The sequence below is a fragment of the Camelina sativa genome, chromosome 11 (assembly GCF_030686135.1).
Source record: "Camelina sativa cultivar CO46 ecotype springtype chromosome 11, ASM3068613v1".
Taxonomy (NCBI): Eukaryota; Viridiplantae; Streptophyta; class Magnoliopsida; order Brassicales; family Brassicaceae; genus Camelina; species Camelina sativa.
The window spans coordinates 48,592,020-48,616,348 of NC_141890.1; the positions used below are offsets into that span (position 1 = coordinate 48,592,020).

The window sequence follows — 24,329 nt, forward strand, 5'->3', positions numbered from 1 at the left end:
ATATAGGGGATGTTTGCATCGAATTATAATATATACATTAGTTAACAATCGTATATCCACAAAAACATCACAAAAGTTCCAAGAAAATTTCGGATTCAGTTTTCTATTCTGACTGTAAAATACATTAATTAAATCTTAAGCATCCAAAAAAAAAGGGGGCAAGAAACTCCATACGTGTGTTTATATATATAGTTAGTTAGTTGAGATAAACTTGGTTACCAATTACTTTCACGATTTCCAAATATACAATAACAAACTTTTGTTTAATGGAACGTTTTGAAAACCATATATGATTATGGGTGGTCGTAAACCATGTTGTGATGAGGTTGGATTAAGAAAGGGACCTTGGACAGTGGAAGAAGATGGGAAGCTAGTTGATTTCCTAAGGATACATGGCAGCGGTGGTGGATGGTGCTGGAGGAACGTGCCGAAACTGGCGGGACTAAGACGGTGCGGTAAAAGCTGCCGTCTCCGGTGGACTAATTATCTCCGGCCAGATCTCAAGAGAGGTCTTTTCAGTGAAGAAGAGATCCAACTCGTCATTGATCTTCATGCTCGTCTTGGCAACAGGTTTAATGTGTTATTTTATTTTCAACTTTAGATATATGTGATTTTCTACTTGTAATGTGAAATATTCTAATGCCGTTATGTATATAAAATGGTTATAGATGGTCGAAGATTGCAGTAGAGTTACCGGGAAGAACAGACAACGATATTAAAAACTATTGGAACACTCATATAAAGAGAAAGCTTATAAGAATGGGTATTGATCCAAACACACATCGTCGGTTTGACCAACAAAAAGTCAACGAGGAGGAGAAGGTATTAAAGGTCAACAGTCCAAAGCCTCCGAGTGAGCCAGAGGTAGTAGTACCTGTGGTTTTGCAGAATGACACGTCAGCTGGAAATCTAAACGAGTTGGCTGATGTGGACGGTGACGATCAGCCGTGGAGCTTTTTAATGAAAAATGACGGAGTAGGAGCCGGAGAGCTTACGATGCTATTGTCCGGCGACATTGCGTCATCATGTTCTTCTTCGTCATCGTTGTGGTTGAAGTATGGAGATTTGGGGTACGACGATTTAGAACTTGGTTGTTTCGATGATTAGAGTATGTTTTATTAGGCCGTAGGTTGATCAATCCATAAGGTTCGTTGACATCATTCTATAAGACTATAACCATAATTTACGTAGTTGGACCAGTATAACGAATAAAACAACAGTAATTTCCCAAATTTACCTAATCAATTATAATACGTGCTTTGCACTTTCTATGTCTCTGATAGTATAATCGATGATAGCCTCCACTGATTTCATATGGAACTAACAGATATATTTTAGAGCTTACGTTGGATAATATAATAAAACAGAGTACAGTTTACACATATTGTATACAAATTCAAGAATTTTTTATATTTAATTTAAAAAATCTTGTAATTCAATATGTGTATCATGTAATTACATAAATTAATATCATACTCAAATCTCTGTAGCTCTTTTGCTTCCTAGCTATGCTATGCTTCCAAAGTTATTATTACTTTTCTTTTATGGTTTGAACCAGGAACCAATCAGCGCTTCTTCAAGTTAAATATGATGATCCATACATGTTAGTCATCATGTTTCGGGTCGATGGGCTGATTGGTTCGAAGCTTCTGTTGATTCCTTCGCGTTCTTTAAAACAAGATCGTAGTTGATCGAAGCGAGTTGTGAGAGGTTCTGATACCACAAAACCATTGTCAAAGATTTAAGCATTTCCTAAGGGATAAATATTTCAAAACAGATAAATCTTGGGGACTAACTAACTGACCTTGAACGAAAAATTGCTGAAGGAATACTTCACAGCAAGGTTTGGTCCATTTCCAAATTCTGCTAAGCTACTACACTCATCACCCTGTTTTACAACATTAACGTTTTTTTTATAATTCTGTGAGCATTCAGATGATAACTCTAAAAGTGAATGTAAGAGGAAAAAAAAGTAAAGAGAAAGAGTGAAAAAAGTCATACATCTTCGTCCTGTGTGTTGAAAGAGCTACTGCTGCATGTGTCTGTAAGGTCATCAAAATCACTACCTCCATGGACATTTTCATCTTCCGGGTTCCATATATACCGGCTCATGAAGTAACTAGTGTCTTGTGGTTCAGCTGCTGGCACAAACATAGCCTGTAACAATAGATAAGTTAACGTTGGTAAGAGATTTGATTTTGTAAAGAAACTTAATTTAGCTTCTGAATATGGAAAGAACCTTTTGCCGGGCAAGCGTGTCCCAGTTAATATCTTTGAAAAAATGATGTTGTTTCACCTGTAAGGAGATATTCAGAGACCCGAGGACTTGAAAAATGTTAGCTAGTAGGGTTGAATTAATAGAGACTTACCTCTCCAGCTCCCGTTGCCCCTAGCCTTTGAACAGGATTTTCAGTTAACAGCCTAAAAGAAGGAGATAAGTAGATAAGGTTAACACAATCAACATGTTCTGTTTTCACTTTGATCTCCAGTAAAGGCGTGTAGAAGAATCAAAATGGCAAAATTACAGAAAACATGAGAAAGAGATGAAGTTTCTGAGATTCATATCCAAAAAGTGTGTGATCTTACTTGTTGATTAGATCATGTGCTTCATAAGATATCTCCTCTGGCACATTAGGCCATGGTATGTCTCTGTTGATTATATTTTCAAAAATTTGCTGGAAACCCATATATGAAAGAAAATGTTAAGGCCTTAACATAATGTCTACTTCTGATATCTAATGATTTCATTTTGAAAATATACCTGTGGGGTTTCTGCATTGAAAGGAGGAATACCCACGAGAAGCTCAAAAAGAATAACACCGACTGACCACCAATCAGCGGTTTTACCTGTTATGAGTAGTGATGATAAGTCCATGAACAAATAAATGATGGCATGGAATGACAGGAAAATGAAATACTAACCATGACCCATTCCAAGAAGTATTTCAGGTGCAAGATAATCAGGAGTTCCAACAACTGCATGTTTCTTACGACTATCTTTTCCTTGTGAATGTTGAGCTTTTGTTCCATCTTCTGCAAAAAATCCACTGTTTCCCAGTGATGCATCACCTGACAAGTCATCTGTGCTGTTGATAAGACCAACCTTGGAAAGCCCGAAATCTGTCAACTGTAATTACAAGGGTTATATTTTGCGAGACAAGCGGCCTTGCTATCAATTTCATAATGCATAACACAATATTGACCTTGATGTGACCATCCTGATTGATCAACAAATTGTCTGGCTTTAGGTCTCTGTGAATGATATTTACAGAATGCAAATACTCCAGAGCAAGAACCTGAAAAAGCATTTGATTGAATTCAATTTCTATCATGTGGATAGTTATGTCTTAGTCCCGACACAATTGAGTAAATCATGAGATGTTACAAATGGCCTTACAACTTCTGCAATATAAATGCGGGCCATGTCTTCATCCAAGCAGCCAAGATTTCTCAACAAGGAGAAGAGATCTCCACCATTCAAGTACTCCATAACCAAATAAAGATTCTCCCGGCATGTGAACGAATAGAAAAACCGAACCTGCACAGCTAAAAGAAGCCTTAGAGAAAGCACCACAATTTTCACAGATATATTCATGAGGGCAGTTATAAATTGCTTGTATTACATACCACGAATGGATTACGAACTGATATAAGGATGTTACGCTCAGCTAGGATACTCTCAACAGCATTCTTACGGATCATATCAGCCTTCTTTAAAACCTGTATGATGGTTCTGACAACATTGAGTTATGCTTTCTAGAGCCAAACTGAAATAGTATTTTGTTAGTAACACCAACCTTTATGGCGAACAAATCACCGGTGGCTCTCTTTTTGGCAAGAAATACTCTTCCAAATGCACCACGGCTAATTGGTTTTATAATTTCAAAGTCTTCTATTGATGTTCGATCTTTAGCACGCGGATTAAGTGGGCTTGCCCGTAAGCTTCGTACTGTATCCTCATCTGCTGAGCTTTCTTCATCCGCCACGGCATTAGACGAATCTACTTTTTCATCATCTATCAACCCACAAAGTTCAATGTACTTTTCCCTGGATTTGAGAAACAATAAATCAGCATGAATGAAGTTGCAGTTAAACAGTAATGATGAGCCAAAAGCAGTATAAGTGAAAATGATTACTGCAGTAGCTTCTCAATGCGTCTTCCAAACGTTTCTACCACGAGGGCATCTGCCTTCCTATCCTGAATGACGTACTTTAGCTCATCCAACTGCTCAATCATGAAGTCCAATGAACTGTATCCACATACATTCACATTTGCCACAGAGCGAGCAATCTCTAGCAACTTGTTTATCTGTCAACAAAGCAGAAAATAAAAGTTAAGGAGAAGTTGAATACTCGGCTGAAATAAATAAATGAGATTTTCTGCATAATTTAATAGGGGGAAGATGAATAGAATGTAAACATTTACCTGCTGATAATTTTCAAGCTCTGATATTGTTTTTCGACCACTTAGTAGTAAATCGACTTGGCTTGTCCTCGGTGTTGCTGGTGATGGTGGTGTCAAGCTTCCTGATGACGAGTCCTTTGTTCCATTGGCTACAGAAGCTTCATTCAAGATAGTCAGTTCATCCAAAGAAAATGTATTCTCCGAACGAGGAACGCAATCAAGCATATCAACTGAACATCTCTGAGTTATTTCATCCAGATCTTCATGTCTAATGGATGTTGATAATTTCGCACAATCGGCAACTGCTCTTGGAGTTATGCTGTTCTTCGGCGTCCATGACTCCAATATTTTCTCAAGACTTTCAGCTACTCTTTCAAGTCTTAAGTTTACATTAATTCCCTTCAAGTCACATCTATCAGCGATTGTGCATATTCGAGAGTGCTCTTCTACATGTACGACTGGTATTTCAACTTCACAGATACGACAAATCATGGAATTATCGTATGTCACACATTGATGGTCCGCCCAGATACCCCACAAAGCACTTCTGTCTGCAGATGCAGGCTGGCCTGACGGGCTATGCAAGTTTTCAGCGTTTTCATCACCATAAACTTTTGGTTGGATTTTGCTCTCCCCCTTAGCCTTGGGAGTGTTATTAGCACTACGATTTTTCTCAGCAGCTGATGGAAGCTTCTTCCAAGATGACATCCGGAAATTACTCGAAGCTGAATCAGTACTCCTAGCAGTATTTACTTCCACCCCATCAGCTCCGCTGCTAGAGTTCTGATCAAGATTATCTTCTTTGCCAGCTAGAGTTTGCTTTTCATTTATCTTTTGGATTTCTTTCTCTCGAAGAAGGTCTTGTTGTCGCGAGATTTCTACCATCTGTTCTGGATAAACACCGAGATCACTTAGCTGGTGCATTCCCAAAATGTGTTCTTCAACGTAACCACTCTCTTTACGAAATTGCACAAGCCTATTGCAACGAGTAAGGATAAAAAGAAGACGGTTATGAGCCTGTTTAAGACCTCCCATTGGTAGCTCCTGACGTTTATCATCTAGCTTCTGAACAATACCTTCACATTTAAGCCAAAACTCACTAGCCGGCATGGTTGCACATTGCCGAGCCTCAACTAACAGATCCTCTAACCCAACTCTTAACTCTTTGTTAGATTCTGGAGTGCTCTCTAGAGTGGTCACTAAGTAGCCAGCAAAAACTCCTAAATCAGCATCAACATCTTCCTTTTGTTTATCAAACTTGGTTCTGATCGCCGCCATTACCTCCTACAAAAAAAAAAAAAAAACAATTCCAGAAGTTGCATTAACCAAACGAAGCCGAAGAACTCATGAACTCATTTTAAAACTACAAAAGGAATCAGTAAATACTAACCTCCATGTGACCAACAGCTCGCGATCTCCAAACGGGAAAAGGTCGAACACCTTTAGAATTGAGTTCGTGAGAGAAGCTCTTGATGTCATGAGGTTTCTTCTTCCTTCCACTCGTCACACGCAATATGGCTTGGAAACGTGGAGACTGTGTTTCTTTAGCAAGACCTACATGAGAACTCTGCAATTGAGATAAGAACAACAAAAAACAGAATTAGCAATGTGAAATTCTCATGAAACTGAAAACCATACAAAGAAGACACTCTCACCTCTAAGCCTGGATTGGGATTCGCAGGCACCCGTTGAGATTTTGATTGGCTCCACTGAACTTTTTTCCCTAAGAGACATTACAACAAACACCTCATGATCATTACGAATCATCATCATCGGAGTTGGATTTTGAAAATTCCATAAATCCTAAATCGAAAAACCGAATCAACGAGAAAACAAACCTTGATCGGGTTGATGAGGAGGAATCGGCCATCTAACACGAGCATCAGCGCGAGCATCAACAATTCCAACCTTAGGTTTCTCCTTGGTGACGACGACGACGACGTCCTTATCATCTTGACCCGAGGAAAACCTTAGAGGAGACGGCGCCGGAGACGATTTCGTTCTGATATGATTCAAACTTAAGGAAGAAGGAGCAAGAATCTCCGGCGAATCGTGACTCGTCGAACCTGATTCCGGCGTAACCTTCTCCTCCGGATGACGGGAAGGAATCGCAGGGATCTTATTCAGTTGTTTCGCGTTGGTGGAGGACGGTTGTGGATCCTGATCGTTCTCAGGCGACGGTTCCGTCGTAGACATCGACGACGTTTGTTAATAATAGAAATTACCTCAGAGAATTAATTGAAATTTCCATATTTGACACACCTTTTTTTAATTTTTTTTTCCTCTGTTTGATTGTTTTTCTGATTTTATCAAATCATAACGTTTACACAGAAGCGGTTGCGAGAGAGAGAGAGAAAGGACATAGAAGGAAACAAGACTGAGGTTTTCGCGGGAACTGGGGGCGGGGGGGGGGGGGGGGGCTCAGTTTTCATTATCAGTGATAATTTCTGACCTTTTTTTTTTGTTTGGATTAAAATTTGGATATAATTTTAGTTAATTTTTTAGAACACCTAAATTAAAATAAAGAAATGATGTATATATTGTATAGTTTTCTATAGAATATAAAATATTCATGTGGAGAGTGTCCAAATTGAAACTACGTGCTTCCAACAAAATGCATGTCTTCCCCATTTCCTAGAAACAACTCCAAATCTTTTTTTTTTTTTTGCTAAATTTATAATTTAAGCAGTTCATGTTTTCTTCTTAGTTGACCAAAAAAAAAAACACGGTGCTTAAGATATTTTTAGTTATCTTCTAGAATTGGCTTTTTATTACAGAACGTTTATATACTTTATAATTTTTTAAGAATTAAATAATCATATAATAAGTTTGTATTTTAATTCAAATTATTAAAAAGATAAATAGTTTTTCCAAGTAATTAGGCCAAGAATAATACATAAGCTCCCTAAAGTTATTGGGCTGAATAAAGCCCATAATATTTTAGGTTTTTTCTTCGAGGTCTCTCTTATATACTAAGAGATCCATTCGAGGAACACGGGGACTAGCTGATTACGTCAATGAAGATAATGAAAAATTATTTCATTTTTTAGTTGAAATTTTAGGTGGTTCCCTAAAAAAAATTATTCCTAAAAGAAATGTATAAACCAATGCTTCCATAAATTTGATCATGGTTTACAATTATAGCTTTCGTACCTGTTTTGTTTACTTAAGAGTATCCCTCTAGAAAAAGAGTCAAAGAAACGGCAGTGATTTAAATAAAGACTCCTACAGTAGAACCTCTATAAATTAATACTCGATAAATTAATAATACCTATAAATTAATAAATTTCTCTAGTCCCAACTTGGGATTAGAGTGTAATTTTAGACACTATTCGATAATATAATAAGATAATATTTTTTTTGAAAATCCTTTATAAATATATGGTACCATCAATAATATAAATTAATAATTATATAAAATTATCTAAATATATGTATATATATATATATATACACATTAATTTTGACTAGAGTTCATTTTTAAGATTTTTATTATATAAAATTTTTTGAGTGATATCTTTTAAACATGATAATTGTTATTTTCTTTGTAATTGAATTTATAAAAATATTAGTTGTAATGATACAGTAGAACCTCTATAAATTAATATTCGATAAATTAATAGTATCTATAAATTAATAAATTTTTCTAGTCCCAAGTTAGGACTAGTGTAATTTTAAACACTATTCCATAATATAATAAAATAATAATTTTTTTTAAAATCCTTTATAAATATATGGTACTATCAATAATATAAATTAATAATTATATAAAATTATCTAAATATATGTATATATATATACACATTAATTTTGACTAGAGTTCATTTTTAAGATTTTTATTATATAAATTTTTTTGAGTGATATCTTTAAAATATGATAATTGTTATTTTCTTTGTCATTGAATTTATAAAAATATTAGTTGTAATGATTAAATCTTATTTTTAATATTTTTTAATCAAATTAGGAAAATCTCTCTATAAATTAATAATTATTAATTTATAGAGGTTTTAGTGTATTGGGATTAGGTCAAAAAAACACTAGAAGGGCTTGAGTTTTGGATAATGTGTTTATCGGATTCGGAACCATCCATTTTTAGTTCATTTACTTCATTACTTGTTAAAAACTAAGGATTTTAGTCTTAGAGCATGTGATTGTGCTCAATATTGCTCTCTAATCTGTCACTGCAAGTGTTTCTTCACATTGTCGTCTGAGACTCTTTTAACTATTGGTGTTGTCAGTATACAGGAACCAATACATGGGACAGTTTCGAACTTAGGGTTCACAAACGAGTGATTGATCTCTTCAGCTCTCCTGATGTGGTCAAGCAAATCACTTCCATCACCGATGTTTTGTAGCTTAGTTCTTGTGTTTTCTTAGTCGAGGAGATTTTGCCTTTGTTGAGTTTTTATTTACAGCTATCAAGATGAGACCATAATTACGTTCTCTACTCTCAGTTTAAAATCCTATTTGATGCTAATATACTAGATGCAAACAACTCTGTTTTCGCTTTACATAAGTGGAAAAAATATGTTGTGGCCCTTAGTCTCACTTGCACAAATACAACTAAAACATAAGAGTAAACATTTTGTTCACTACAAAAAAAAAGATGTCATTGTGACGTTAGTTTGGAATGAAAATTTTTTGTCACCAGATCGTTTAGATATTTTGTTGTGACATAATTTTCCAGTCATAAATTAGTAATTATTTCATCACAATATTATTATGAATTAAATCTTCACCAAAAATTGTCTTTATTAGCGACTAAATATTGTCGATATTATTAATTGTAACAAATGTGACGGTTTTACTACAATCATGTAGTCACAAATAGTGACATTTATTTGAGACAAAATTATTTGTCACACATTTGTGACTTTTTAATATAGAGAATAATCATTGTATTTTATGAAGGAAAATATAGATTAATAACTAAAAACTTACTTTTATAAAATAAGTCAATTACATCATCATTGTTAACATTTCAAAATTTTCCTTAAAACTAAAAAAAAATATATTATTTTAAAGTAGATAACTATTTTAACTTATAGTTAAACATTCATCTTAAGCTTACTTCATGTCCATCCATCTCATATTCACCACTTAATTCCTGAAACAGCATGAATATAAAGAAATCACTTCTGATTCAGTTGTAGTGCTATTCTGATTATTCTTTTATTGATTAAATCAGGTGGAAGAAAATTGGAGTGATAATTTATACCCAAAGTGGTTAGGATCACTTGCCCATGGTCCGATGCTCAAAGTTACTAGTTGGCCTATGTATTTTTACCGTGGATTTGACTGCAATTCAATCTGAAAACAGTAATTCGGTTGTTGATGTTAATCTATTGGAATTTGAGACATTAATAGATCTACATGGAGAAGTAGAAGATATTGATGATATAGAAGAAGAAGAAGAACCGTATTTTGAATCAGATGGTGAAGGCGAAAACTCTGATCCAGAGCTAAGCGATGAAGAGTGAATTTAATTTTAGCACAATTTTGTTATGTCATTCCCTTTATATAATTTTTATGAACATTGTAACCTTATTATTATTACTATTTTATTAAAAAAAATAATTTTCTTTTCCTTATCGCTTTGGGCCGTATCGCTCTCTCTCTCCAAATTTTGTGATTCACCGAATCGAGATGTTGAACCAAATTTCCCAAGTGCTTAAAAATTTCCCAAATATTTCAATAATTTTTGGACTTTTCCCTCTTAAATATATCATACCTTAAACCTTCACAAGTATTTAAAGAAATATAGGTGACCTTTAAATTATAACCCTAATTAAAAACTCTATTAGTTTTCTTTATAGCCGCTTCTTCTCTCTCGCTCTCACCTATCCACTGTTGCAAGGTTACTGATCATTTTCTTCCATTAAATTATTAGATCTGTATTGTAGAGTGATTACCATTTAACTTTTCGGTGGTGCTCTGTTTTTTACATCTTTTGGTGCTCTATTTTTTACATTTTTGGGTGTTCTGTTATTTTTTTTTATTTTACATTTTTAAGTGTTCGGTGCTCTGTTCTTTTTTGTATTACCCTCGTTTGTCTAGCAACGTATTACGATCGGTGTTATATATAATTGTATATAAACGTATTAGACTTTTCTAAGGCTACATATAATTGTATATACTTGTGGAGTGAATACCTTTTCACTTTTCTACGGGTTATATATAATCGACTCATTACACAAAAATTTGATGAACATGTGGAAGAACTCTTGTAACACTTCAAATGGTGAAGGTTTAAACCAAGTGGAGAAAAACGAAATTTATGTTAAGGTAATAGTTATAGATTAAATTATGCATAGTTACATATGTTTTGCTCAGTTATAAATTTACTACCTTTTTTGGGTTTGAAAATACATATAATTATTTATAATTGTGTGTTTTTTATTATAGATTGCTGGAATATCAAAATAAGGTTATGTATTTGGAATTGGGTCACTACACAATGGAATTTCTATGTCTTTGGGTGATTCATATGTTCCACAATCTACCGAAGAAGAAGTGGGTATATTAACCTATCGACTTGAAGAACTTGAAAATGAATTGAAAAAGAGTCCTGATGGAAACTTACTTCTTGAGAAACGTCTCCAAACACAAGAGGATAACTATGTTTTCACAAGTTCCCCTAGAATTTCTATGTAATCGAGTTTGGTTTGGCTTTATTTATAATTGCTACTTAATTAAGTTTGGTTTGGTTTTATTTAGTTTATTCATAATACTATGGTTTTTTATTTTTATTTTATATGATGTTATTTTATTTTTCATAAATTTGATTTGGATTAGCATATTGTTGGATATTGTTTTTTTTTTTATTTTAATTTATAAAATAATAAACTATTTTAAAAATATTATTTTAATTATTAATATATAAATTATGTATCATTGTAACAATAATTTTTAAAATCCAGAGGATGATGGTTTTGGTCATAATTGCAACAATGTTTTAGTTGATATTTTTGACCAATTAGCAACGATTGAGACTAAAGTTTTGTCATAATGAATGACAGTTTTGATACATGTTCTTAGTAAGTAACCGTGACGGAAAAGTGACATTTAACAGGTCACTAAGTGTGAGTTTTGAGACTAAAGCGGCGTCGTAAATAGTGACTAACTTGATACGTGATTTCGGTCATGAAATAAAACGTATTTGGGACGATAATTTTAGTAAGCAATTGTGACATTTTAGATACGTTTACAAATCGTTACATTTGGTGACGAAATAGATACGTATGAGTTAGTCACAACTCGTGTGGCGTTTTAGTGACTAAAAAAATTTTGTGACCAGTGTATTATAACTATTCACCAAAAAAAATTTATTATGATGGAATGTTACGTGACAGCGGACTCATTTTTTTTTGTAGTGGTTGTTGTTGTGGTTCATTGAGTATTGTGTTATTTTCAGTAGATTATTGATTTCTATATGATTAATTGGTATCTTTTTTGTTTGCTTGGAGTCTCTTGGCACTTTTTTGTTGTCATAGTGAGAACCGAGAAACTGAATTCAAAAAATAACGTAAGATTGGTTTGGTGTGGATCACGTGTGGGGAAGAACAAGGACCCACGTGCCATCTTTTACCAGGTTGTAAATCCCACCGAAAAGATTCTCTTGTCGACGTAATAATTCACACGTTTCACGGTCAAAAATCTCTCTCAAACAGTCAAACACCCGGTTATCTTCAATATCCGCCTCATCTATTCATCTAATCAAACCGGTTAGCCCTAGCAAAACCAATTTACACGTCGAATAAAGAATGTTCATAACAAACAAATATCACGCCATTAATGAAATAAAATATTACACTAGCATTCAATTGCTAGCCTAATAATAGTAAGCTTAGTAAATAATCAAGGCATGGAAATAACCAAACCGGAATTTCGTTAAATGTCAAATTTACCCATATAAGGCCCACCAGTTTCTGACCGTTCTTAGCTTTTTTTGTCAATAGTTTGTCTTCTTCTTTTTCTCTTTGCCTTTAATGAATTTGTCAAAAAAACAAAAAAAAAAAAAAATTAAAAAGCTTCATTCATATATTCTCGTAAGTCCATCATTCTTCATCACACTACCAATCCAAAAGAGCTTTTATTATTATTACACTGTCAAAGCTTTTTAAACTCGTGTGACCTGATTCGTTGAGTTCACAAACAAAAACCATGAGTTGGTTCCATAGACTCGATCTCATCGACCCGTACACGTGTTCACCACTCACCACCATTGTTGAACCTTCCTCATTGTTTTTAGGGTTTCCTTCCTTCATCGACGACGACGATGTTGAGGATCTACTCCATTTCTCATCCCCTAGTCCACTCGATCTATTCGAGACAGTGACGGATCTGGTTCAGATCGACAAATCTCCCTCTTCTTCTTGCAAGTACAAGGTGATTCGTCGGAGGCTTGAGCCGGAGTATCCTCTCAAGTATCTTTGTGATCGTGTTTCTGATTTGGAATCCAAGTTTGATAGGTTGGTTAGTCCTAAGAGCCGTGACTGTGATAGGAAGTATACATTGACTAAGGAGATTAAGGGAAGTGGTGAGAAGAAGTATAAATGGGAAGCGGAGATTCAAGGACCACCGGGGAGGAAGTACAAGGTGGAGGCGGAGATGGATGGGGAGAAGGAGAGCAAGTACAAGTGGGAAGCTGAGTTTGAAGGTCCTGGAGAGAAAAAGTATAAATGGACGACTGAGGTTAAAGGAGGGAAGAAGGATGAAGAAAGTTTAAAGCTTGTTGCTTTGAAGAAGGAGAAGGCCAAGGCCAAGGCCAAAGCCATTGCTGCTGCTGAAGCGGAGAAGGAGAAGAAGAAGAAGAAGAAGAAAAGTTACAATTGGACGACGGAGGTGAAGAGTGAGAGGGAGAATGGAGAGGTTTCGCATACTTACATCATCAAGGCTTCTACTGGATGCGAGAAAAAGAAGCATGAGGACAAGGAGAAGAAGGAGAAGAAGAGCAAGAAGAAGGAGAAAACTCGTGTTGTAGCCATCGAGGAAGAGGAGGAGGAAGAAGAAGATGAGTCGCAAGAACATGGAGCTATCATCCTCAGGAAGGTAAGTTAAATATCGTTATTTTTTACTCTGCTTTAGTCATTGTCATGAAGTTGGTTGGGAACAGTAGTTCTATTTTGATGGTGATAGGTATGACTTTTGAACTGAGGTTGAGTTTTGTGTCTTCAAAAGTAGAAATCTTTATGTAGTATGAGTGGTGGTAATAAGCTTAGCAAAACAGAGTGATTATAAAGAGTTTTATACACAGACATAAGACTTAGTGAGACATTTCTTTGGATGTGATTTTTAACGAAAGCTTGATGTACTTACTACGTTGTTTCTATAAATGGTTGTGGTTTTAAAGGCGTTTTCGAGAAGAAATGGAGCTGTTAGGGCTAAGAAGGGGAAGAACAAGGAAATGCCACCTGACTATGCGGCTGCGATGATCCAGAGGGCCTTCAAAGCTTATTTGATTCGTCGCTCTAAATCACTGCGTGCTCTTCGTGATCTAGCTATTGCAAAGACTAAACTGAAGGAGCTAAGAGCTTCATTCCACAACTTCAGCTACCGTCGCTTGATTGCTCGTGATGCAGAGGAGCGCCAGAAATTCTCAGAAAAAATCATTGTACTCCTCCTCACTGTTGATGCCATAGAGGTATGTCATCGACTCATAGTCTCAATCTAGTTAATTACACTCTTAAAATCATCTAGTCCAGCTCTCCAATGGGATAAGTTGTAAGCCCTTTACCGTAAAGGGAATGCCTTTGCTTTTTGCAAATCATATGACGTATAGAATTAGATGAAGCTAAATATGTTTTAAAGCTCTGAGTGTTAAGAACAAAACTTGTGTTTGTTTGGTATCAGGGAGTTGATGTAATGGTTCGAGGAGCAAAGAGATCCATGGTGGATGAGCTTGAAGCAATGTTGGATGTGGTAGATCCGCAACCACAGGGAGGGAAATCATTGTCGATGAGAAGAAGGACATTCGATATGCCAGACAGTTTGATCCGCAAAGAAATCGCAGACGGAGTGACTCAGATCGTCCAGATGCTTGAAACAGAAGAAGAGTGATGGAGCTGTGTGTGTTTGTGATTTGGGGGCTGTTTTTGTTGTGTTTGTGACTGGGGAATAATTTAACTAGCCTCTTTAGTTTGCTTACTGTTCTGAATGTTTTTAATTATGCAGACAAAAAATAATAATGAGGTGGCTTGAATAAGAGAGTAGTGTCTCTTATCAGTGTCACCTCTCAAATCTTGTCTATTGTGTGCCTCCTAGTGTGTTTGTGTTCATCAGGTTATGTAATCCTTTTGTGTTCCTAAACTGGTACTCTATTTTGTCTAATTGCTTATGTGTTGGGTTTTGTATAATGTCTACTGTTTACTAGATACTAACTATAACAAGAAAAAAAAAATGGCTTACCAAGCAATGAAGCCCACAAATGGCTGGTTTGGAAGAGCCATTTGTGCAGAGTCACAAGATCATGATTACTCTCTCCTCTAAGAATGTGAAGAACATCCAAAAAGGTTTTAGTTCTTTTCGTTTTGGTTTTGACTATATTGTGACAACTGACAAACTCTGTTTTAGCTTTACATAAGTGAACAAAAAACTAACCCTTTGTCTCACTTTGACAAAAACTCTCTAGTCTCTCTTCATAGATTATGTATGTAAGAGTGCTCTTCTACATTTATTACTTGTGTGACTCTCTGAGGCCTCCCATTGGTAGCTCATGACGTTTTATCATCTAGCTTCCGAACAATACCTTCACATTTGCAAATATTGTCAAGTCTCAAACTATAACAGATCCTCCAAATCTGGCATCGACATTACAACTAACTCTGTTCTTAGTTATTAGTTATTGGGCCGTACATAGATTGGGCCCAATAAGTCCATAAAAATTAGGGTTTTTTTTTTTGATATGCCATAAAACGTCTCTTAGGTTAAACTTCCGGGTCCTTCCTTCCTTGCAGCAAAAAAAAGCAGCAATACGCCGTCGAGCTTCGTTCGTCTCTCTCAGGTTTCTTCACTTCATCCAAATTTGTTTTTTACATGTTTACCTGAGAATCTCGGTTAATGTGATCCATCGGTTTCGTATGTCTGTGATTGTACAGAAGAAGCTGAGCTAAAAATATGGCTTACCAAGCAATGAAGCCAACTAAGGCTGGTTTGGAAGAACCACTTGAGCAAATTCACAAGATCAGGATCACTCTCTCCTCCAAGAATGTTAAGAACTTGGAAAAAGGTATTTTTTTTGACCAATCATTTCGATGTAAGATTCATTGTATTGGAACCATTCCAAAATAGGTCTTTGCTTTGCTTCAGTGATCATTTCAATGGATTGAAAGATGAAATATTTGAATTTGGTGATTTTGGATCAAATACTAAGTCATTGTTTTATATTATGTTGCTGCAAATGATATGTAGTGTGCACTGATTTGGTTCGTGGAGCTAAGGAAAAGAGACTAAGAGTTAAGGGACCAGTGAGAATGCCCACTAAGGTTCTTAAGATCACTACCCGAAAAGCTCCTTGTGGTGAAGGTATAATTTTGCTCATCTCATCTTTTATGTCTTAGAGAAACACTAGAAGAGCTTGTGTTTTGGATTTCTTGTTTTCGGAACCATCCCTTAGTTCATCATTTACTTGATTAAACTAAGGATTTTAGTCTTAGAACATGTGATTGTGCTCAATAATATTGTACTCTACGCTGTCACTACAAGTGTCTCTTCACATTGGCTGAGACTCTTTTAACTATTGTGTTGTGTAACAGGAACCAACACATGGGACAGATTTGAACTTAGGGTTCACAAGCGTGTGATTGATCTCTTCAGCTCTCCTGATGTTGTCAAGCAGATCACTTCCATTACCATTGAACCTGGTGTTGAGGTCGAGGTCACCATCGCCGACTCGTAGATCAACCCTACTTCTGTTTTTTGCCTTCTCTTTTGGAATTCTCTTTAAGCAACAATCTTCTTTCCTCGGTTCTTAACTACACATGCGTCTCTCTCCCGGTTGAGTTGGATAAAAAGGAATGTTTTTGTTGTAGTGAAACCTAAGTTCTTGCGTTTTCTGAATTGAATAGATTTTGAAGATTGATTTTATAATTGCCTTCTCTACTCTCAATTTAAGTTCCTTCGACCTTTCTGATTTTACAAGACTTCGCTAAGTAGTCAATCATAGTTTACTTTATCTAATTTCAGTTTAAGAGATGATGTCTTACGAGGAAGATTGAAATAGGCACTTTTTGAAAAGTAGTAGTAGAACATAACAATTTTATCGTTTAACAAAATACAACTCATTCATCGCTAAAATATCGTTAACATAAAACCCAATATGTTTTCTGAGTACATTTGATAAACAGTCTAGTGATGATCCTTTGTCTCACTTTCATGAACCATCTCTTCTGCATCCTCAAACCTCTGATCATTGATTTGGAGCTGCAGGGTGAATGAAAAAGTCAATGAAACCAGCTAAAATCTTTTAAAAACAAATAAAAGGAAGAAAAGAAATGAAAGCAGATGATTTATATTACCTCAAGCATAGGCTGAGCAAGACCTTCATCTCCATTGGAATGACCAATTACACTTGTCGGACTCTGAGATATTTGCCACTCAGCATCTTCATCTGCTATAAACACACACAAAACAAACATCACATTTCTTTCATACCGTTCAAAGATGGAAACATTAACACACTCTTAAATTCAATCTCGTTGTATGAAATCATTACCTCCTCCACGAACATCCATCTGATCAGCACTGAACACCCAATTATGCCCACTTTCTTCTTCTTCTTCTTCTTCTGAAAAAAATATAATTAAACAAAACAGTAAATGGCTACGTAACCAACAAAAAAAATTGCATAATAAATGATAGTTAGTAAAGCTGTACTCTTGTGTTGTTTACCTTCAACAGGTTCAGGATTCAGCTCAGCACACTCGCAGAATACATCAAACATCGTCTCCACTTTCAATACACAAAGACAAAAAGGATATATCAGCTTTAACATCCAAGACTGTTATATAGTGATTCAAATAGCTCTAAACAAAAAAACTCACACTGCGTAGAGTCAGAAGGAACAAGCCTCATCTCTCTGATCTTTGATAAGTCCAAAACCTCAGTGGATTCAGTATCAGAGTCATCATCATCCTCATCTTCTCCAACTTCAATCTTCAAAAATAAATCCATAAACTTAGAATCCAGTTAACAATTCTCTCGAATTCCAACAAGAAGCAATCACAACATATCACAAGAGCACTAAAAATCATCAAAAGCTACTTTTTTTTTTCTTTTCCCTAAGAACTAATCACAATGAATAAGAAGAACATAGTTCCCCTTATTTAGCTAGCAAAGTCTAAAATCAATACCTGAGCATATATACAAGGAGATGAGTAAGCTTCAGGATCTCTAGAAACAGCGTGAAGCGATATAGATAAGAAATCAACAGCATAACCTTTAGCCATGTCTACATCGCTCAGCCAAATTAGTTTCCTGAAAACGAAATTAAAAAAGTACCAAATTAAGCTACGGCGCACTTATATATCTCCGATCGAGAAGAAGGGAGTAGAGATTTTTGAGTAAAGAAATTATTCACCTGGAAGTGATGTAGAGAGTTCCGGGAGACTCAACGGGACGGTTTCCGAGAGCGACGGCGACGGAAGGCTGGACGTGCATAAGTTCCTCGCCGTTAGATTCGTCAAGTACCGGCTTTCCGGAGCCATCTCTGGACCTAAGTGCGAACTCTCTTAGACCAGCCACCATGTTTTCCGATCACGAAGAAACAGTTGTTTACTTCGTCAGGGTTTTTCTTAGGGTTTTCTTTCAGAGGAGAATCAATTTTGTTCTCTGTTTAGTGAGTGTGATGATGAAGATCATTAATGGGCCTTTTTAAAGATGGGAATCGGTATAAAGGCCCATTAATAAATGGGTTACAAGTCCTAACACTAAGGTTTTTTTTGAGTGGTCCAATTTCACAAAAATAAATGTTTTATTTTATTTTAAATGTAATCTTACATTTTTTTTTGTTTTTCTTTTCAGGTCGTTTTGATGTTTGATTGGTTAATGTTTTTGTTGTGTATTAGTGTATATGTATGTAACTATGTATAGTGAAAATATGTCATTTTCTAAGAGAGTGATGAGTTGTGGGGATGATAGATAAGGAAGAGATGGGGGGGGGGGGGGGGGGGGGGGGGGGGGTGGTCATGGGGGATATAGTATAGGCCCTATACTGTATAGGGGAAGGTAATGGGTCATATGCAGATCGTGACAATGCATACGTTAATGAACGGATTATTATCACCAACGACTCTTCTCTTCAAATTGTTATGTATTTTTATTGTCTAACATATTCATACCGTAGATGTCGGTTTGATACAAATTTTAAAACTCTTAGCTTTGTTTACAAGCCTAGTTGAATTCAATGACTTATCAAATGTAGATTGATGATAATTAATTTGGATATCTTAAAGGTATATATATATATTAGAGTCAAATGGAAAGAGAAATGCATGAAATGACCAAAAGTCGAAAGAATCAGACAAAAAATAAAATCATACACCTTAAAAAATTGATGAACTAGTAAGTCATACATCTAAAATTTTCGATTCCGATCCGACAATCAAAAAGTGATTGAAGCACAAACATACGATTATAGACGAACTTTATATAATTGTATTTGCGAATTTTATTTTTACTTTGAAAGTTTGTATTGACGGAGTGACTATAAGAAAGAAATACGATAAAAAATGTTTTAGCATGAATTGTTGGTTTTTTGTAATAATGTTAACACGGAAAATTAGACTATACGTACGCCTCAATAATATATATACGTCTACATCTATTTTGACAATATTGTACAAGACAGCTAAATACATACGCTTACTTTAATCAATTAATATTCTCGTTTCATATTATTAGTTTCAGATGCCATCTTCGTATGCATGCATGTGCATCTTTGAATAGTTTATTTGCTAAACATCCAGAATCTGAATAATAACAATGCGTGCACATATGCCCAAGAAAGAACAAAAAAAAAAAAAGAGATCCAAAATCAGAAATAAATTTAAAACAAAACAACATCATTTCATATTTACACTTACAAACAAAAAAAAGTCATTTACTTGAAGAAATCACTTTTCTCACCACACAAAACACTCCAATACCAATCAAAACTTTCTTAATTACTTATACGTGATAACTAATCTTCTTACACTTTCACTCGTCTGAACCATCACAGAGGTGATCTTTGCTCTAAAGTACCCAACAATATATATATATATATATATATATATATATATATAAGATTTGATCGTTTGAATTTAAGCTTCTATAATGGCTTCTCCTCGTGGAATCCTAACCCTAAACACATGTTCCTCTCCAGTGCACTTATCAACCTTCACTACCCACCGACTCTTCCTCGCATGGTCACGATGATGATCGTTCATCATCACCATCTTTTGATTATCTTTGACCCTCGTCAAAAGCAACCCTTCTCCTATAGGCAAAAACTGCGTCTTCCTCCCATCGATAAACCTCCATGAGCCTCTCGAAAACGCGTTATAACCAACCACAACCGCCACACCCCTACCACCGCCGGTTCTTGCGTTTTCTTCATGGTGATTAAGGATCTTTATAACGATCTCTTGGTGGTTCTCTAGGTTACAATCGACGAGGACGAAATCGGCTTCTCCAAAATGATCATTTATTAAAGTGTCGTCGTTAGACTCTCCGACTACGAATTGTATCTGATGAATCTCTGATGGTTCCAACATTTTCTTGGATATGATTAGCTCTTCGATGCCACGTAAAACGCATACAACTTGACCGCGTGTTTGGTTAGCTGCTGCGATTAGGGCAACGAGTATGTCGGCGTTTGCTGCTCCGGCGCAAGCCACGGCTATCTTTCTAGCGCTATTGCCGGCAGCTAGAGCTGATATGAATTCGGCAACGTTTGGTTCTTTTGTCCTTTGATCCTGAAAATGCAGATAGAGATATGTCAAAATGTGATATTATCAAGTAAATAAACTAGATAGTCATGACTAAATTTGCTTAAGACATTGAGACACATGTAATTTTTACAAATATATGAAAAGAAATAAACTCTTACCGTTTTCAATGTACTAAGATAGGCTTTAGTAGCATTCTCAGCAGACCAAAAAGCCATTTTTATTTTAAAATAATTTGAGGGACTTATAGAAGGAATATAGGACTTCTCTCAGTACTCTCTTGCTTAGAAAGTTTTGAAGTTGTTAATGATGGTTTCGGTTTTAGGGGTGAAGGTTCTTTATTTATATATTGGGAGATTTTTGGATGGGACAAGATTCAAACAGGCTGGTCCAGTATCAATGAATAGTTTCTTATTGATTTAAAGAGACGACGGAGAAATTTAATAAATAGTGGTCAAGTTGTAATAGTATTCAACATACGTTATTACAATTTGGTATATATTTTAAAAGCGGGTTGTCTCATTGTCGAGAGACCTTAGCTATTGTCACTGTTAATGTTCCTTTTCCTTATGAACTTTAAATTGAATTAGACTATGTTCAAGGGTTCTTCTTAGTGGCATTTAATAATTAATGTCCACTTTGGAAATGTGCATCCCAATTCTTAATCACAAATTCACAACTAAAAAAAATATTTATGTTGGCAAAACATACGTGTAGCTTAACAGGGTAATAATTAATCTTTTTAATGATTTCGAAATGTTTGTTGTCAAATATGTTTCAAACATGCATTATATAGTGTATGGCGATGAGTGTTCTTCTAGGTAGGTAAATAGTATATATAAACACGTACGTGTTTACCTGTAAAAAATGGTGACTTTTACATAAAAACATAAATACAATATATGCAAAAACAATCACGCTTCAAAGTTAGTCAATATATAATCTGAACGTTGGAACATGTATACATGCATACTTAATTAGGAGTTAGGACAGAAAAAATTAAAGCTTATATATAATTTATATTGATACCTATAGATAATAGTTAGAGTTTCAACTACAAATACCCTATTATGATTAGTTTAAACTAATAATAAAGAAAAATAATTAAATATTGCATTATAAGGAAAATATGAGCTGTAATGTCGAGTGCAGCAGGGGCAATGGAGATCTCAATGAGATTAAAAATAGAAAATAAAAGTTAATAAAAAATGGTGCAACGAAGAAGTGAATTGAGATTGATACACATCTTAGGGACATAGAGAACGTGGGTCCATGTTTGCTCTGACAACAAGCTTACAGTTTTTCTTACAAGATTAGATTCTCGATTTCACAAAATTAATTAGTTATAAACGTACGGTTTAGATGAATCATCAGAATGGATAGTATACATTACGGTCTTTGATTGTACAATCTAGTGACCGTCCTATCTCGTACGGGTTTCCATGAAGCTTCATATACACTTAATCTAATTATGCATTAATCATTGTGCTAACCAAGACTCAAAAATTTATAATGTTAAGCGTATGTTGAAAGTTGAAACATATCCATTCTATAATATCATATACTTCAAATTGCTATATATATCTTTATTTATATAGGATCTGATTCTGAAATATATGTGTTTTGGTGAACTGTCCGACTAATTCATATATCTTGTTATTTGTTTTATTTGAATTAATTCATTTTTTTACAGAAACCATTAATCAAATTCTATGATTAATTAAAGTAGATGCAGTTACAAAAAAAAAAAAAAAAAAAAAAAAAAATCGTGAAGGATGCGTTGAATCCAAAGGCATAAAGAGCCATGCACAGTGTCCCATGCTGATAGATATGATTCAGAAAAAAATGTTTTGAATTTGTTTTGGTTTTATTGAGACATGTTCTTGCAATTGATGAAGATATATCAGTGCACGATGTTTTTTCCACTTGAACTAGCTAGTTTCATGCATCTGTCACTATTATTGCTTTTAAACCCTATCAAGATAAGGGGAGGGGATATTGAAGGTTAATTTGGCCAGACGGGACTGGTCCAACGGTCCGAAAAGATTTTGATATGGTTCAAGTTTTAATTTAGTGTGAGATATTGTGGTCCAGTTAAGTGCAACTCCAAACAGTTTCTATTGGTTCATTTAAAATTGTAGATCATGAATAAAAATACAGAGAGATAGCAATGTATCAATTTTTTTTTTAACAGATTTTAAGAAGAAACAAATTGTATCAAATGTTTACAAAAAAAAATATAAAATAGGAAAATCCACGAACTTGCTAAAGACTAATAGGATCCAAAACAGATAGGTCTTCGACTTCTTTTTTTTTGTTTTCGTTAAAAAAACTGATGGTGAATTGGTGATCATGTAATGTCTCGAACGTGTAAAGCAATTTGTCTTGGTCTGACGTTCAGCCTTGGAAATAATAAGATCGTAAAATATCATAAAACTTTAAATACGTATAATGAGAGTTTGATGCATGCACTACACAAACATTATATAAGACGTAGACTCAAATAGTGTTTATATCGTCGCGACATATTTTAGGAAAATCTTAAAAGATATATTGGTAACAGAGTTAAAAAAATCAAGATAAAAATGGATGTATTCAATGATTTATGGTCGATGAATATAATAAAAATCCAAATGATCTCCTTTATAATAAAACGGAAGTACATAACATTGTTTTGTAAACTATATAATTTTAATAAGTTGGTTACAAATAAGTTATACATTAATTGATAGATTAATTGGTTACAAATTAAATAGTGGGTGTAACCTTAATTTCTTTTTGGAAGATTTAATTACTATAGCACGTTGTTTCCAAAAATCTTAAAGAGAATATTTTCAAGAATCATATCATCTAACTTACTATATTAATTTCTTTTATTAAATTATTCATCAAATAAAATCTTTTGATATCTAACTTAACATATTAATTTGTTAATTATCATTATACTTCACCTCTCATTTTTATATATGAGTCTATTTTGTGAAACAAATAAATTATCATATTATTTATTATAATTAAAAAAATAGTTTTATTTCCGGATATACCATAAGTTAAATTTTTAAAAACAAATATAAATTGTTCAATCTATAAAATATTCAAGCTTTAGTAATATTACTCTTTAAAAATAATATATATTGAATTAAAAATTTACTGAGTAACGGGTCAAAATTTGAGTATTTAAATTCAATTTCATATTTTTTTGTTGAATTTTATAATTTAAATAATATATAAATTTTAAATAATTTATTTTGAAATATTTTTAATATATTAAAACTTGATATAAAAGTTAGAAACTATAAATACTCTAAATTGATTTGTTATAGCAATGTCAATAATATGTCACTATAATATGAAAAAATTTGAAGAAACCAAGTATATTAAAACTAAAAGTATAATAATATATTAAATTACTCATAATATAATAATTCGCTTTTTAAAAACCAAATTTACAAAATTATGTCTTATAATAACATTCAAGTCATGATGTAGGATATACATTGTTGAAATAACTTCACATACATAACTAATACAACATATTAAAATTTTATTTTAAAATAAAAAATATACAAAATTTTGTATAAAATAAAATTTACCAGTGTTATAGCACGAATACTTATCTAAAATCATTAACAACATAAAACTTACAAAATACGTGTGTTTTTTCAAGCCATCATATTTAGCATATGATTTTATTGTATAATGTTTTATCCAATTTTTTTTTTAAAAACAATCACATAAATTATATTTTATATAAAAATTATAATATAAATAATATGAATTTCAGAAGACATCAGCTTTTAATTTAGTGTTTTTTTTTTAATATAAATAATAATATCGTATGTATTAATTTTCGTTTTTTTTTTCTCGTATGATTTTCCCTTTTACTTATTTGTTTCTTTGAATATAAAATTTTAAATAATCTAAAATACCAAAAAATTAAATGCGTATGGCAACTAAGGTAAGTTGGGCCACAAAACAAATTATAAACCCAACTTTAA

General features: G+C 34.0%; 6 protein-coding genes across 8 annotated transcripts; 3 read left to right on the forward strand and 3 right to left on the reverse strand.

Annotated features, from left to right (window-relative positions):
- Nucleotides 1-233: 233 nt before the first annotated feature.
- Nucleotides 234-1,269, forward strand: LOC104726796 (transcription factor MYB20-like). Its single transcript, XM_010445739.2, has 2 exons — nucleotides 234-570; nucleotides 669-1,269. The coding sequence occupies exons 1-2, from the start codon at nucleotides 290-292 to the stop codon at nucleotides 1,105-1,107; spliced, it is 720 nt and encodes a 239-aa protein (XP_010444041.1). The 5' UTR covers nucleotides 234-289; the 3' UTR covers nucleotides 1,108-1,269.
- A 63-nt stretch (nucleotides 1,270-1,332) lies between these two features.
- On the reverse strand, nucleotides 1,333-6,913 carry LOC104726797 (putative serine/threonine protein kinase IRE). Its single transcript, XM_010445740.3, has 17 exons — nucleotides 6,244-6,913; nucleotides 6,061-6,128; nucleotides 5,796-5,972; nucleotides 4,427-5,689; nucleotides 4,137-4,309; nucleotides 3,798-4,047; nucleotides 3,628-3,720; nucleotides 3,398-3,538; nucleotides 3,204-3,296; nucleotides 2,923-3,127; nucleotides 2,762-2,847; nucleotides 2,587-2,675; nucleotides 2,370-2,421; nucleotides 2,240-2,296; nucleotides 2,002-2,157; nucleotides 1,805-1,888; nucleotides 1,333-1,713 (listed from the first exon to the last, which is right to left on the reverse strand). Exons 1-17 carry the CDS (start codon nucleotides 6,599-6,601, stop codon nucleotides 1,612-1,614), a joined length of 3,447 nt encoding a protein of 1,148 aa, XP_010444042.1. The 5' UTR covers nucleotides 6,602-6,913; the 3' UTR covers nucleotides 1,333-1,611.
- Nucleotides 6,914-12,345: 5,432 nt separating this feature from the next.
- Nucleotides 12,346-14,760, forward strand: LOC104726798 (BAG family molecular chaperone regulator 7). The gene is made up of 3 exons (XM_010445742.2): nucleotides 12,346-13,456; nucleotides 13,758-14,048; nucleotides 14,258-14,760. The coding sequence occupies exons 1-3, from the start codon at nucleotides 12,569-12,571 to the stop codon at nucleotides 14,462-14,464; spliced, it is 1,386 nt and encodes a 461-aa protein (XP_010444044.1). The 5' UTR covers nucleotides 12,346-12,568; the 3' UTR covers nucleotides 14,465-14,760.
- A 396-nt stretch (nucleotides 14,761-15,156) lies between these two features.
- Nucleotides 15,157-16,492, forward strand: LOC104726799 (small ribosomal subunit protein uS10y). Of its 2 annotated transcripts, none has more exons than XM_010445743.3 (4): nucleotides 15,157-15,407; nucleotides 15,502-15,632; nucleotides 15,815-15,928; nucleotides 16,159-16,492. In XM_010445743.3, exons 2-4 carry the CDS (start codon nucleotides 15,521-15,523, stop codon nucleotides 16,299-16,301), a joined length of 369 nt encoding a protein of 122 aa, XP_010444045.2. In that variant the 5' UTR covers nucleotides 15,157-15,407; nucleotides 15,502-15,520; the 3' UTR covers nucleotides 16,302-16,492. The 2 variants fall into 2 exon arrangements, with proteins under 2 accessions (XP_010444045.2, XP_010444046.2); XM_010445744.3 differs by having other exon boundaries at nucleotides 15,309-15,407; nucleotides 15,505-15,632.
- Nucleotides 16,493-16,629: 137 nt separating this feature from the next.
- Nucleotides 16,630-18,330, reverse strand: LOC104726800 (chloride conductance regulatory protein ICln). Of its 2 annotated transcripts, none has more exons than XM_087474738.1 (7): nucleotides 17,982-18,330; nucleotides 17,755-17,878; nucleotides 17,446-17,557; nucleotides 17,294-17,353; nucleotides 17,118-17,189; nucleotides 16,921-17,012; nucleotides 16,630-16,825 (listed from the first exon to the last, which is right to left on the reverse strand). In XM_087474738.1, exons 1-7 carry the CDS (start codon nucleotides 18,146-18,148, stop codon nucleotides 16,751-16,753), a joined length of 702 nt encoding a protein of 233 aa, XP_087330864.1. In that variant the 5' UTR covers nucleotides 18,149-18,330; the 3' UTR covers nucleotides 16,630-16,750. The 2 variants fall into 2 exon arrangements, with proteins under 2 accessions (XP_087330864.1, XP_087330863.1); XM_087474737.1 differs by having other exon boundaries at nucleotides 16,921-17,015.
- A 1,099-nt stretch (nucleotides 18,331-19,429) lies between these two features.
- On the reverse strand, nucleotides 19,430-20,656 carry LOC104726801 (uncharacterized). The gene is made up of 2 exons (XM_010445749.3): nucleotides 20,493-20,656; nucleotides 19,430-20,358 (listed from the first exon to the last, which is right to left on the reverse strand). Exons 1-2 carry the CDS (start codon nucleotides 20,547-20,549, stop codon nucleotides 19,705-19,707), a joined length of 711 nt encoding a protein of 236 aa, XP_010444051.2. The 5' UTR covers nucleotides 20,550-20,656; the 3' UTR covers nucleotides 19,430-19,704.
- Nucleotides 20,657-24,329: the final 3,673 nt, after the last annotated feature.